The sequence below is a fragment of the Rhinolophus ferrumequinum genome, chromosome 27, assembly GCF_004115265.2.
Source record: "Rhinolophus ferrumequinum isolate MPI-CBG mRhiFer1 chromosome 27, mRhiFer1_v1.p, whole genome shotgun sequence".
Taxonomy (NCBI): domain Eukaryota; kingdom Metazoa; phylum Chordata; class Mammalia; order Chiroptera; family Rhinolophidae; genus Rhinolophus; species Rhinolophus ferrumequinum.
In genome coordinates this window covers 1,689,775-1,703,695 of record NC_046310.1, presented here as the reverse complement: position 1 = coordinate 1,703,695, position 13,921 = coordinate 1,689,775, and the positions used below count along the sequence as shown (strand labels likewise).

General features: G+C 48.1%; 1 protein-coding gene across 6 annotated transcripts in view; it reads left to right on the top strand.

Moving 5' to 3' along the window:
• NR5A2 (nuclear receptor subfamily 5 group A member 2) overlaps positions 1-13,921 on the top strand; it is a 107,415-nt gene that overhangs the window by 16,011 nt on the left and 77,483 nt on the right. For all 6 annotated transcript variants that reach the window (XM_033099586.1, XM_033099585.1, XM_033099583.1 and 3 more), the window contains exons 3-4: positions 169-310; positions 2,594-3,237. In XM_033099586.1, the coding sequence (XP_032955477.1) occupies positions 169-310; positions 2,594-3,237 (786 nt within the window). The remainder of the gene's footprint in view (positions 1-168; positions 311-2,593; positions 3,238-13,921) is intronic.

Below are 13,921 nucleotides of genomic sequence, written 5' to 3'. Positions count from 1 at the left end.
GCTGTTTTGGGGGTTGATCGTGTTAAAATGTAAAACAAACCACAGACTCACAGAAAGGCTCAAGTGGTGCAGTGGAAAGACTGACTGGTGATTTCCTTAAAATGAAACAATGAAAAAGAGGCATGTTAGACCTCTACGATATGTCTCACTATTTTTTCTGTCTTATAGGGATTTTTTAAGCGAACAGTCCAAAATAATAAAAGGTACACATGTATAGAAAACCAGAACTGCCAAATAGACAAAACACAGAGAAAGCGGTGTCCTTACTGTCGATTTCAAAAATGTCTAAGTGTTGGAATGAAGCTGGAAGGTAAGATTCTTCTCAACTTACTGCCTGTGCAAACTCTCCAAGGACATAGAATTGAAAACAACAGTGTACTTATAACATGGTAACATTGTTTCCCTAGTCTTGTAACACTATTGGCAATAATGTAAGAGTTTTTATGTTGTGTTACCCAGAGTACTGTGTCTCATTTGAACACTGCGAAATCAACCAGGAAAAAAACATTAATGTCAGTTGTGCCCCTCCCATTTTGTTTTGTTTCGTTTTGTTTTGGCAGTGGATGCATTTGACAGTAAAAAAGCCAGGTCGATGAAAACAAAACTCAAGCAATTCCACTGAGAACAAATAAAAATAATTTGTAGCAACAACAAAAAAAATCCTCAATTTAAATTTTCAAGTCAGGATGCCCTAGTAACACTTTGGCCTGAATCTTTTCTAATAGGTGTGCTTGTCATAATTGTTACTGTCAATTCCATGATTCCTGAGCAAGGGTTTAAAGGCCTGAATTATCAGAAAGGGTTTCTCACGTAGGGTGTCGTTTTTGATAGGGTGGGAAAGCACTTTTTTTTTTTTTTAAGATAACGATTGAGCCTGCAAAATAGAGAGTTGAGAAGCAGGAAACATGAAATATAGTGAACTATGAAACCAGTAGCAAGGGTGACACAAGAACAAGAGAATGCTTCCCCAAAGGCCACATACAATTTTACGTTGAAGGAGCAGAACCCGTTTGTACAATGTACAGATTGGCAGGTGGTAAAGTTAACATGTGACGGCTGAAAAGATTCTGTAGTTCATGGGCTACTGTGGTGTGTTGCTGTTTTTCAGCCTCTCACCTACTGACTTTCCACAGATGAAAGCCACTGCAAAGATAGTAATAATAAGGACTACATATCACTGACATGTGCCAGGTACAGAGCGCATTTTCTTTGATCAACGAGGCCCAGGCTAGTAATGGTGGGAGCTGTTCTGTTGCGTGGAAGCCAGACTTGATAGAAAGACACCCCCCCCCCCACGTCTCCAATAAATCTGCTGAATTACTAATAGATCCCTTCCCAACAGAAGGAGCCATCTTGGGTATCACGAGAGCTGAGAAGTCTGTCTTGCTTTTAAGTAGAGACTGAAAGGAAGCAGTTGATGCTTCTTAGTTTGTTTATTACCAATCACTTTTTATTTTCCAAAAGTGAAATATTGTAGTAGACACTTACTATAGTAGGAGACCCTGAAAATAAAATGTCAAACATTAAATCTTGTGATTTCATAGGATGTCATTTAATTACTTACTTTCTTTAAAAAAAAAAACAAAACAAAAGAAAAACACTGCATTTCTTTACCTTAAAAAGTGTGCTTTCTTAACTGTAAGTCACTTGTGGTGCGCACTCATACTTCCTTACCAGGGATGTGAAACAAGTGAATCTTCAATAAATTATCATCCACATGAAAAACTCTTTATTGGCTCATGCAGTATTCTGGATACCTAGTATTCACAATAAATTTTTAATGCTACACTAATCCTACGATAAAAAGCTCAAAAACATCACCTCAAGCCATTGCAGCATGACATAAGCTGTCTGAGTTGCTGGTTTCGGCCTAATTGCCATTGGCCACCGTGGGCTCAGAGAGAACGGCTAACTTATGAGACATGACCACCAGACATGGAGCATCGTGACTGTGGGCTGTCTTCACAGCTTCTGAAATGAATGTGCTTTCATTATGTCCAGTTTTGCTTAAGTTAAAAACAATATCTGTGGTTATCTGATGTGTTCTCATCACGAACAGGTGAAAATGATTTTCTAAGAAAAGTACGTACCGAACCCTTCTGCTGCAAATCAGCCAACATGGCTTTGGAGGAAGATGTTCTAAGGGAAAATATTCATGATTTAATCCAGAGATGGGTTATTTCATTTGTTTTCCCTCTCAGCAGTTTGAGCTTCCATTAAGGAGAATCACAGTGGAACTGGCATAATAGAAACGGGTACTCATAGTAGAAAAACCGATACTGTTTCTCAACCATAGAAAGTGCCCTCTGTGTGTGGCCCGAAGAGGACCTCTCTGCAGCCCAGTGAAGGGTTAACACAACCCTGCGTATCCCAAATATGTTTTTGATGACAAGCACACTTGGAGGAAAGAATTCATGAATAAAGGAAGAGGCCAGGGCTTTGGGGGGAATCTCTGTGGGCTATTTTGAAGAAAACCACACACATACCACTTCTGGTCAATTTGCAGTATTTTCCAACAGCTGGAATTCTGGGGGACGCTAATAACTTACATCTTCTTTATACCCTTACTTCCTTTTCTTTTTTTCCCCACTAGCGGTAAGGGCTGACCGAATGCGCGGAGGAAGGAACAAGTTTGGGCCGATGTACAAGAGAGACAGAGCCCTGAAGCAACAGAAGAAAGCCCTCATTCGCGCTAACGGACTGAAGCTGGAAGCCATGTCTCAGGTGATCCAGGCTATCCCCTCGGAGCTGAGCATCTCTGCCATCCAAAACCTCCATTCCGCCTCCAAAGGCCTACCTCTCAACCATGCCGCCTTGCCTCCCACCGACTATGACCGAAGTCCCTTTGTCACATCCCCCATCAGCATGACAATGCCACCTCATGGCAGCCTGCAGGGTTACCAAACCTATGGCCACTTTCCCAGCCGGGCCATCAAGTCTGAGTACCCAGACCCCTACACCAGCTCGCCGGAGTCCATCATGGGCTACTCCTACATGGACGGTTACCAGACCAGCTCTCCGGCGAGCATCCCGCATCTGATCCTGGAACTTTTGAAGTGTGAGCCGGATGAGCCTCAAGTCCAAGCCAAAATCATGGCCTATTTGCAGCAAGAGCAAGCGAACCGGAGCAAACATGAGAAGCTCAGCACATTTGGGCTGATGTGCAAAATGGCAGACCAGACGCTCTTCTCCATCGTCGAGTGGGCCCGGAGTAGCGTCTTCTTCCGGGAGCTCAAGGTATGTTGCCTGCCGTGACCATCACAACGCCCCTTTCCAGAGACACCTCTCTCTCCTCCTAATTCATGCATCCCTGCTGGGGGACATACGTTTCTCTTGCCTTCCTTCTTTGTGTGATTTACAGAAGTGAAAGAATTTGAGGACCGTGGCTTCAGGACTAGAGCAGCTTAACTTTATGGGGCTTTTATTCTGCGTATTCTTAATTGGCGGGGGGCTGGGGGGATGACATTTAGTGTAAAAGATAGGAAACACGGCTTTGTTTGGTTTTTTTGCCGCTTTTCTTTTTCTGGAACAGTAGGATGTCTTCATTTATTCCCTTTAACTCAGATGGTTTATGGCTAGAAAATTTAAGTCTGTGTGAAAGAGCCTGGTAATGTTTTTAAAAATTATCAAGTCCAGAGCTGTGTTATAATGGTGCCATTTCAAAAGGAAGAACGCCGGCTCTCAGCCATGTGTGGATGCTAAAGAACGTGGGTGATCCCACTGCTCAGTGGGATCAGGTCTGTATTTACGACCTGTTCACCTTGACACTGGGTGGGTAAAGCCTTTGTTTTCGGAGCACATTCCAGCGGGTGTTTGCTGTCATCGCAGGGGAACTGGGAAGGGCTGGGTGCCAGTCTGCTGGGCGTGGGTTTTAGGTAACCTGTGTCTATCGTTGATTTTAATGTACTAGTACATGGTAAACACGGTGCTCGTTTGTAGAAGGGTCTCTGTTTAACTGCATCATTATTTTATTTCCTGAAACTTAAGCCTGAATTAATTTGGGAAAGTCTTATAGACGTTGGGAACTGCACAGTGGCTACCACACCAACCACACTTGGTAGTCGGTGGTTTCATTCTTTGTCTTGAAAACAAACGTGGATTCTGGATTTGATTTCTAAGTGTATCTGTTACAGAATCAATGTCTTCCTTTTGCTGTCGCGGCCAGGGGGGGGGCGGGGGTGTATAAGGGGGAAGGAAGAGGGGGCGATGTGCCTGCTTGATATTCGTGGTCTCTGATCACCTTGGACTGTTGGGGGAGATTTTTAAATCTGTGAGAGGAGGACAGTAGAAAGCAGACTTTTCATTTAAAGGGTTTTCTGTTAAAAACTGTAGATGGACTAGAGACGATTAAGCGATTAAGCGCTGCTATTCATACATGGAAACAAGAAAGTTATCTGAACAGATCCAACTCAGTGAACAAACCCCGGCAGACTGCTTTTCACTCTCACGTCCCTTACTGCTACAGGGAAGGTGGCCGAAGCTGGGATGTCAGGCTGCTGAGTTAGCACCCTCTCAGGCCACCGCGTTTCTGAGTGTGTAACCATCTGTGATACTCAGGGTCTTTGTCATGAAAACAGAAAGCAACAAAACTTTCCCGGTGTTCTCACACTCACAACTTTGTCTGTAAGAGAACAGATGAGCTTTTTGAAAATGAAAATGAAAATGACAATTTAAGTACAAGTGAAAGGTCAGGAAATGTCAAAACGGGGAAAGCAGAGCCTTTCCTGTGAGATGGACTGGATTTGAATTGTGCCGTCGTCACTTTAATACCTGTGTCTTATGGGCGGGCTGTCAATCTGAGGAGTTTTCTCATCTGTAAAACTGTTTATGTGGTGTTTAGAGGGCGGGTTGTGGAGGGAGTAACAATACTTCTATTGAGGTTTTGCAAGAAATAAGTGAGGCCAGTTCCAGGAGCCCAGCATGGATGATATACTCAATACATCGGTGCTCTTTTAAAGTTGTTATTATTACTGTTTTATGACAAGTGTGTGGAAACTTTACAAAAATACTCTTATATTCAGGAAAAAGCATGCACTTGTACACGCCTATTTGTTGTTGGGAAACAATGTCACTACATGTGCTGTAGTAGCACCATTGTATAATAAACAGTCACCACTAATTCAGGACCTCAGACTTGCCAGCCAGTAAGTTGGGCATAAAATGGATACAAAGTTGAGTAAGACAGAAATATTTCCTGTCAAAGACTTTACGAGAAGACAGTTTCATAAATAACTATTAAAAAAAATAAAGACGCTGAAGTTGCATTTCACAAACCTTCGGAGGCCAGGACTATGCACATTATTTTATGTAAAAAGGAACCTTACAGAGGGAATATGGATCACTACAGTAGAATGTCAAGAGTACTGGGAAAACACTCTTTCTCTCCAAATTTCTCTGTTCCTCCCCCTGTAGTGAAACTCTATGAGGCTCTTTTATAGGTCAGAAGGTTTAATATTTGGCTGAAATACAAGTACCTTTGGGAACGGGCATGTTAAAGCGTCACCAGTCATTTATACTGTTGTGTAATGCATTTGTCAGTCTTTCGTGAGACTATGATTTGAAAAAGGAAAGGGAAAGTATGAACCACTGGGGGTACCTGCAGAAGGGGGCGGGGCCCCAAGAAAGACAGACAGATTGACGTCGTCTCAGTTTGCCTCAGGCTTATATTGAAAGGCGTGATTCAATTCAGTTATTTTTTGGAGGAGGAAAAGTAGAATTCAGGATAACTTAGAAATAGTTTAAACATAGAGTTGTGAGGTGACTTTCCCATTTGGAAGAATTCCTTTTCCTTTTTTTATAAAGTTACTTTGAAGCTGGCCCTGAGATATGTGCGTCGCAGTATATTTCTCTAAGGCCACAGTGTTTTAACTATGACCTGCAGTAAGAAACTTATTGTGCACTAGAACTTGGTGTACCTAACACATCTCACGCATGCACGCACGCACAACTGAACCAAAGTTTCACTAGGCAGTACACGACCTTCTCCACGCCACCCACTCTGATATTTTCTATTCTGCTTTATTTAATTTATTTCATGTTTTTTTCAAACTTTCTGGTCGTGCCACACTACGTTGATCTGACTATTGAGGCAAGAGCAGCAGCAGCCCTGTGGCCACTGCCCCAGTGATGGTTTCGGGGCCACCCCCGGGTGCTGCCCACCTGCCACCCCACAAGCCCCTACCTCCTGGCGTGGCTGCTGAGACCCCCTGAAGCCCGCAGCCCATCCTCACGATACGTCCCTGCAAGCGTGGGGACCTGGGGAAACGGATGCTTTCCCCTTAAACGTTTGTGTCTTTCTTCTAACTTCACAGCAAATTAGCCACCGAGAGACAGACTAACAGGGCAGCTCGTTTATAACTGCACCACCCCGAGAGGAAAAGTCACATATTTGCTCCTGGAAAGTAATAGGATAATAAGGCAATTTTGCAAATGACCCCTTGCTCACGCTCCCCGACACGTTATGTTCTCTGCTGAGTATGAAAGAAAACACGGATTCTATTTGTTGACTATTTAAGGGAACAGAGGGCCAGAGGAATTGTGGGGGGGTTGTTTTGTTTCTACTTATCCACAAGGTGCAAAAGAGGTATTGTGGTTCTCGTTCAACAGCCTGGAATGAGAAAGGGAATTAGGGCTCCCCAATTTGCAGCTTGAGAAATTGCACAGGAACAGAAAAAGAGAGGGAAAGATGGTATATTCGTGTATAAAACACAACGTCAGAGGAAGGTGGCGGGGAAAGACAGCGAGAGGCCATCTGTAGAAGTGAGCTGCTTGTTTTCCTCTGCCCCTGAGGGGGCTGGTTCTGATCTCCGGCCCCAGAGGAACCAGTACTCTGAAACAGCACGTGTGCCTCCAGACGCTCTTGTCCTAGCAGCACAGATTTTCCAGAACTAGGAGGGCGGGTGGAGACACCTTGACCTCGCTTCCTGCTTTTACAGATGGAGAAACTGAGGCAGGAGAGGGCGCATGACTTGCCAAGATTACCCAGCTGTTTAGTGGCAGCACGGGGACTGGTAGATTCAGGTCCAGACCCCCCAGCCCCACCCCATACACACACACACACGTGGACCCTATAACCTTTGACTCCAGTGAGGCTAAAGCAAATCCCTGGGTTGTCAGAAATCCATCACTCCCATCACTTACTAAATCACTGATTATCGGCGAGACAGATTTTGTCCAAGTCCAGCCTCCAGAAGTGAAGGAGTCGCTGTAGAAGTTCTGGTAATTCTTTCTGGCCACTGGCGGGGGTCATTCAGAGAGTGGGTCTACCTGCCAGCTTTCTGGCTGCACTTGGGGGTATCCTGGCTTCTGCGTGATGCCACCATGGCCAGCGTGGGTTACAGTTTACGTATGTTTGTGAAAACAGGCAGAAAGAGAATGCGGGATTGTGCTGCCTGATAGATGGGCCACTAATCAAAATATTAGGAATGCTTTCTGAGGTGCACCCTTCCATTCAACGTACCTCCTAATCTTTCATCCGAACCTGTCTGACAAGGGCCTGGACTCTTGACTTTGTCCTTGTGTTTTTGGAAATGGGCAAATTCAGGACCCCCGTCCCCACCCCCTCCCCCAGACACACACACTGAGAGAGTCTCTGTGAGTCAAGAAGACTGTGCTTGTTCTTGCCGTGATTTCTCTCTCATCTGGGCCCCGACTCGCACAAACCAGAGCAGTGAGAAAGGAATTCCCACTTCATTGACCGACTAATGAATCTGCACCATCTATTTGATCTCCTAACGAGACCAGATGTCCTGAGAGGACTCTGGGAACGGGGAGAAGATCCTCCCCTCCACGAATGATTCTGATACATGGAGGAATACAAAAACAACAAAAAAAATTAAATTAATTCTGACTGAAATACATAACTAGCGTTTCTGTGGAAAATAGGTCTCAGAGACTTGGGGAGTTTGTGCCAGAGGAATTCAGCCCCGCTGAGGCCAGTTTGAAGCACATTTTTCTCTGAAGTGCAGAGGCTGGGGTGGGAGGAAGCCCCCCTTTGTCTCTGGCGGGTTGCAGAGGCTTTCTGAGCAGTTTTCTTTATTTATTTTTAACATTCCAGATCCCTTTCCCCAAGCCCTAGCTCACCTCTGCCATCCAGTCTGAGACTTACCGGGGTCTGCCCCCAATTCTCAGCTTCTTCCTTCATAAGCTCTCTCCACCCTCCTGGTGTGTGTGCACGTCCCACATTCACCTGCCGTCCTGCTCTCCTTGGCCCTTGCCTGAGAATCAGGGTCCAACCCCAGCACCCCTACGTGCTGACATGGCGTCTCAAAGGCACAGTCGGGCCCCTCACTGCCCTGTGTTTTTCCCCCTCTGGATGCAAAGTGGTTAGTCCCAGAAGGAGATGAGAAGCAGGTATGAACTTCAGAGAACATCCCGTCAGGAGGGGAGAAGTGTTTGCCTCTGAAGGCAGGTGAAAACACCCTCTCACCACTCCTCCGACAAGATGACAGATGACAGGAAGTGAACTCCAGGCAGGCTGACGAGGAAGCCAGACCCTGGCTCCTCCGCCTCTGGAATGAGTGTGGACGCCCTCGTGTCCTTGTGAGTTTGGCGAGAACGTGGGAACTGGCAGGTTTGACTCGATGGTCTCCGGGTATCAGGCTTTCGCTTCTCTGCCGTCTCCAGGCAGAGGTGACACAGCGGCTTGTGGTCTGGTTGGTTGTGTTGAGAGTTTCTGTTATTCTGGCCTTACTTGCTGTACACGTGTTTCTGCGTACGCGTCTTGCTGACTCAGGAATCCACTATTTTAGCTTCGGGTTCACCGTCCCCTGGACGAGTCAGCTCTTCTCGGTCAATACCATTTGTGCAGAATGGTTCTTTGGGGGCAGGTGAAAATGCCCACCTGACTGGGAAGACGTGTTGTCTGCACGCTGTCCTTTCCAGCCATGTCATGGGAGTCACGGGAGCCGGCGGCTGCTGTGCGCTCGTGGCTCTTCCCCTCAAGGATTACATTTGCTTCTTTCAGTGACTGTGCATTTGCAGACTCGGTTAGACGCTGACTTCCCGCTCTTGGCTCCGGGATGGCCAGTCCCAGTAGTTTCCCTGTGACCGTATCCTCCCAGGGAAGCAGGGCTCATTGGTAGGAGTGTCAGTAGCACGTCCACGGCTTCCTACGGGGTTGTCTTGTTCACACACCCGATAAGCTTCCTGTTCCTATTAATCTATTTGTTATCTGTGAGACCATGGGGAGAGCCTGGGACTAGCCAGCCACACCCAGAAACCAGCGTTTAACTGGCTTGGCCATTGTCAGGCGTCTGAATATGAACAGAGAAGGAGGGAACCATCACTGTCTTTGCTCCCCTCAAGGTCAGCTGGTGAAGGGGAGTAGAGGTCACCTCTGTTGGAGCCTTCAGACCCTTTTCTGGCTGGGCCCTGAGGACACAGCCCTGCGAGGGGAGCGTGGCAGGAGGCTTCCCTGTGCTGACAAGTGACTGTCACAGCACTCTTCCCAGGGGACACATCCACACACCGCTCCTCCTGCTGAGGGCTGCAGCGGCCCATCGCTTAGTAAAAGTTTGCTAACTAGTTTTTCAACCAAACCAGGCAAATAAGCTGTTGCACCAGCAAAATTAACCAACACACTTGAGTCAGTTTGGGATCAGGGGAGCAAGTGGGAACGAGAAAGATGGGGAGAAAAGAGAGACATGGTGAAAAAGGCCCCAGGAGGTAAGCCCCCCCCCCCCCCCCCCCCCCCCCGCAAGGCTTGGCCTATGTTAGTTAATAGGTGAGAGTTTAGGAGAGTCAAGGTCAGCAGAAAGCACTTCCATTTTCCCGCGGCTGCAGAGCTCAGACAATAGATGATAATAATAGCTGCCATTAATGGAGTCTTAGCTATGAGTCAGACAATTGTTAAGTGTGCTACATGTGTTACCTCATTTAATTCCCACTAATCCTGTGCGGTGGGCATTACTCTCCGCAGTGCACACACGAGAACGCGTCCGAAGGCCGGGACGCTCGCCGACTTGTCCCGGGTCACACAGCTAATGTGTGGCGGCGGTGCTGCCATCAGAACACACACAGACATGGCGGCCTTTGGAAAAGTGGCAAGTCCTTGGTGACAGTTTCCTTGTCACGGGGGGCCCCTCAGCACCCTTCACAGCAGGTCTTAAAGCTCTTTTGTCTCCTCAAACTGCACAGGGCAGTGATCTTAAATGGGCCCAAGGAAATGCAAATTCTTCCTTTTCTTAATTAGAGAAGGACATTGCAGGAAACGAGTAGGGAGCGGCTAAGTCCTTCCCCTGGGAAGGGGACCAGGGTGTGTCCTTGGTGACAGAGCTCCGAAGCCTTCATTTGCAGAACCGGGCTGTAACTGGGGGGGCATAGAATGAGGCAGGCAGTGGGCATTGGCAGTGGGGTCCCCCAGTTGGAGAACACCTGGGTAGACTCTCCTCACGCCTGCCCGTCCAGTGCCCCCCACCAGCTCCTGCTGCATCAGCAGGAGATTTTGTCCGTTTGTTTCTCAGAAGCAGTACGTGCCCGCTTGCTGAGAATAATGAGGGCCCCCCACCCCCGTACTTAGCCCCGTCCTTGTACTTGCCCAGCAGGGCACACGGTTACCCAGATCTTATGGAAAGTCTGCCTGCATTCGGTTCCCTTGTCAGTGTGGGGGGGGAGGACTCCGTGAGGCCCCGAGCCCCTGGGCCCTGTCTGTGAATGGCATTCACTGTCACACACACTCAGGGAATGGGTGAAAAACCCTAACGACATGACTCATGGGTGACACCCCCTCGCACACTTTGAAGGACTTTGCCCTCTGAACCTACAAGGAATAAAGCAGGTCTTTTATTTTCCAGGGTAAGTGAGGGATGACTTGGCTCTGACTTATTCTCCTACTTCTTGGGAAGTAGACCATACAAATCTTAGAGGGCTCAACATCCATTTGCAGAATGACTGCATAGAAATTGGGCGTCTCGGCCGTTCTTCATGAGAAGAACATTCCTCTCTCACCCAGGAAAGCCACCCACACTCGGGATGAGGACACATGCTGGCTCACCGATTCCAGCAGCTGGGCCTTCCCTCAGTGTCCCAGTTCCCTCTGCCCTTCTGTGTGCTGCAAACGCCAGGCGGAGCTTGGGCGGCCAGGGGCCTGGGGCCCTGCCAGCTGCTCTGACATGCTCGGACCTCCTGCATCATTTTCCTCATTTGCTCCACTGCCCCCACCTCCACCTCGCCTTGTCTCGCTGTCCAAACTCTGTTTTTCTCTTTTTCCTCGACCTGCTTTTCTTCCCCTTCCTTCTCATGCCCCAGGCTTCCCGGAGGCACCTGGAGGCATCGCTCCCTACAGCTGTGTAGCCCCAGGGACCCCGGGGCTGCCCCCAGTCCTCAGCCGTGTGGGCATTTGGCGTTTTCCGTGCAGGTGAAGTGTGGTGGGCCGAGGGCAGCCTGACGTGTGCAGGTGTGAGGACGCACAGCCAGGACCAGGCAGACGGTGGGCAGATGGGCCCCCGGCAGCGCGGTCTGCAGTGGAGGTAACCTGTCCGGCCCTTCCCCTAAGCAGGGGCGCCCACGTGGGGGTCTTCTCCTGGGTCCTCAGGTCAGCTCCAGGAGTTAGGAGCAGGACATCCTGAGGCTGCGGGCTCATCCAGGTGAGCATGCGTGCGTCCCACGGAACGCCCACACGGGAACAACTTGGAAACCCCTCCCTTCGCTTTCAGACAGTTTGCAGGGCGTCTGTGGGTGGGGGGACACTTCTTTAGGCGTGTGGCCACGTCTCCACAGTCCCGCAAACGGTCACCAGGGCTGTCTTCACTGCTACCTTTCTCCATGGAGACCATGTTCCAACACCATGTTTTTGACCCACTGGGACCTACGTGGACATCCCCACGTATGGTGGACTCTGAAGGAAGAGCCGACGCCTGTGAGGAAAATGGGAGTCTGACGTGCGTGGGGCTCCCGGGCACTGCTGCTGCCCCTCTCAGAAAACCGAAAGAAAACCCCAGGAGCTTACATATTTAGAAATGTCCCTAGGATTACGCAACGTTCGGGATTAACTTCACACCCAAACCTGATCCAACGTCTAATTCTGTAAGAATGCGTGTTCTTTACACAGCAGATGGACTAATTGGCCAATGGGTCTAAAGTCCACCCTTCATTGTGCAATAAGAGCACTGCAAGGCAGAATGTCACCTCCCCCTGATCTCTGCCTTTCATTTTGGGAGCATGGATGTCACTGGCCTTTCATCAACCATGCACAGTGTTGTTTTTTCGTCTCCAGCAAGACCACCTCACTGATGATCGCATTTCTAAATACCCTGTTTACACAATGCTTTACCTGGGAGAGTAGTATAATTATTTCATGTAAATTAAAAACACATTTTTATGGGAATGAAACACAGGAGACCCTGGAGACATGTTGAATTAAAGACTTAAAGGAGGGGAGACTAACCCCTCAGCGGTAACGGCAACACGTCGACGTCTTGTCTTTACTTTTCAGCAACATTACATGTCTGCTCTCAGTACTCTGAAAATTCTCAGCATGATGCTTTAAATGACTTTGGAATTCGTGTTTCTGATTCTCTGCAGGCACACACACTCATTGGCTAGAAAAGAATCGTGCACACGTAGGTCTTGGGTCCCAAAGAGTTGTCCCTGGCCAGTCCTGTGTGTCTGTCTCAGAGTTCTGCGTACGTACCCTGTTTGCAAACGTGTTCTCTGAACCATTGGCTCATTCGAAGGTCTGTGGTTTTATTTTGACCCCCGCATCCTGCCTACTCTGAAATCACCACAAATGGGTCTTTACCACACACGTCCTATCTTCACGGTTCTGCTTGTTTGATCTAAAGTTGCGATGGGTAAGACGCTTTGCTTATCGCCTAATTAAAAAAAAAAAACACACAACTCATTACATATTACATTTCCCCTTGTAAAATAATGACACAGATTAGTGTTTGTGCGGAGCGTTGGCAACGGCATTCTTCAAAAGTTTTCCTTTGGGTGATGAAAAGCTGTTCTATTATTTTGACTTGCTAATCAAATGTAATTGGGTGGCTTGAAGTGCCTTAGATGTTCCCCGTGCCCTTATCAAAGCAGGACGCGTCGCTCGTGGAACTGATGAAAGGCGGCTCTCACGGTGTTCTTTCAATTATAGATCTTACACAGTGAATGAAAGCACAGCTCTGCCGCTGACAACGCCGGGCTGTAACTGGCCCTTCACGCTAACTGCGGTGTTCGCCAGCGAACACGTTTCTGTGTACTGTAATTGAGTCTTGCTCCAGCTTTGGAGGAAAAAAGCGCTCTGGATCTGTGGGGCAAGTAAATTAAGTAGCGGGGGTGGGGGAATGGCTGGCCGCAGTAATGTTACTGCTGACATTCAAATCACATCCGGTAGCTGCAGTGAAAACAAGAACCCTCACTTTTGGGGGGAATAACTTGCTTTCAACGCATTCGTAGTTTGCACTCGTGCATTGGGATCCGGGGCTCCGAATGTTTTGGAAGGAGCGTCCCTGACCACTGAGTGACTTCAATGACACTGTCCCTGAAATGTTGCCGTCTTGAACACAGACGTTCGCTCCCGTCATGTACTTGGGTGGGTCCATTTGAGGCTTTAGCTTCTGAAAAGGAAGGATCAGGACACTCTCTGCCTGCTTCTCACCAGAGGTGGCATTTTTCGTTAGGGCTGAAGCCCACACTCAAGCGGCCCCTGAGGCACTCCTGGTGTAAACGGCAGTGGTGACCTAGATCAGGCCCAATGGGTTTTATTCACTTACTAATTCACTTGTTCCCTAGCTCATTCACCCAAAGTTTCCCGAGTTCCTACTGTGTGTCAATGTCCACTCTAAGTTCCTGGAGATAAAGACGGAAGCAGTCTTCACTTGACGTCAGTTCTCACTTAAACCAGAGCGCCCTGCTGTGGGTGAGGCACTAGATAGCAAACCCCCACTTGGGAATCCTGCAGGACTTGTGACAGACACGCAGATGACCC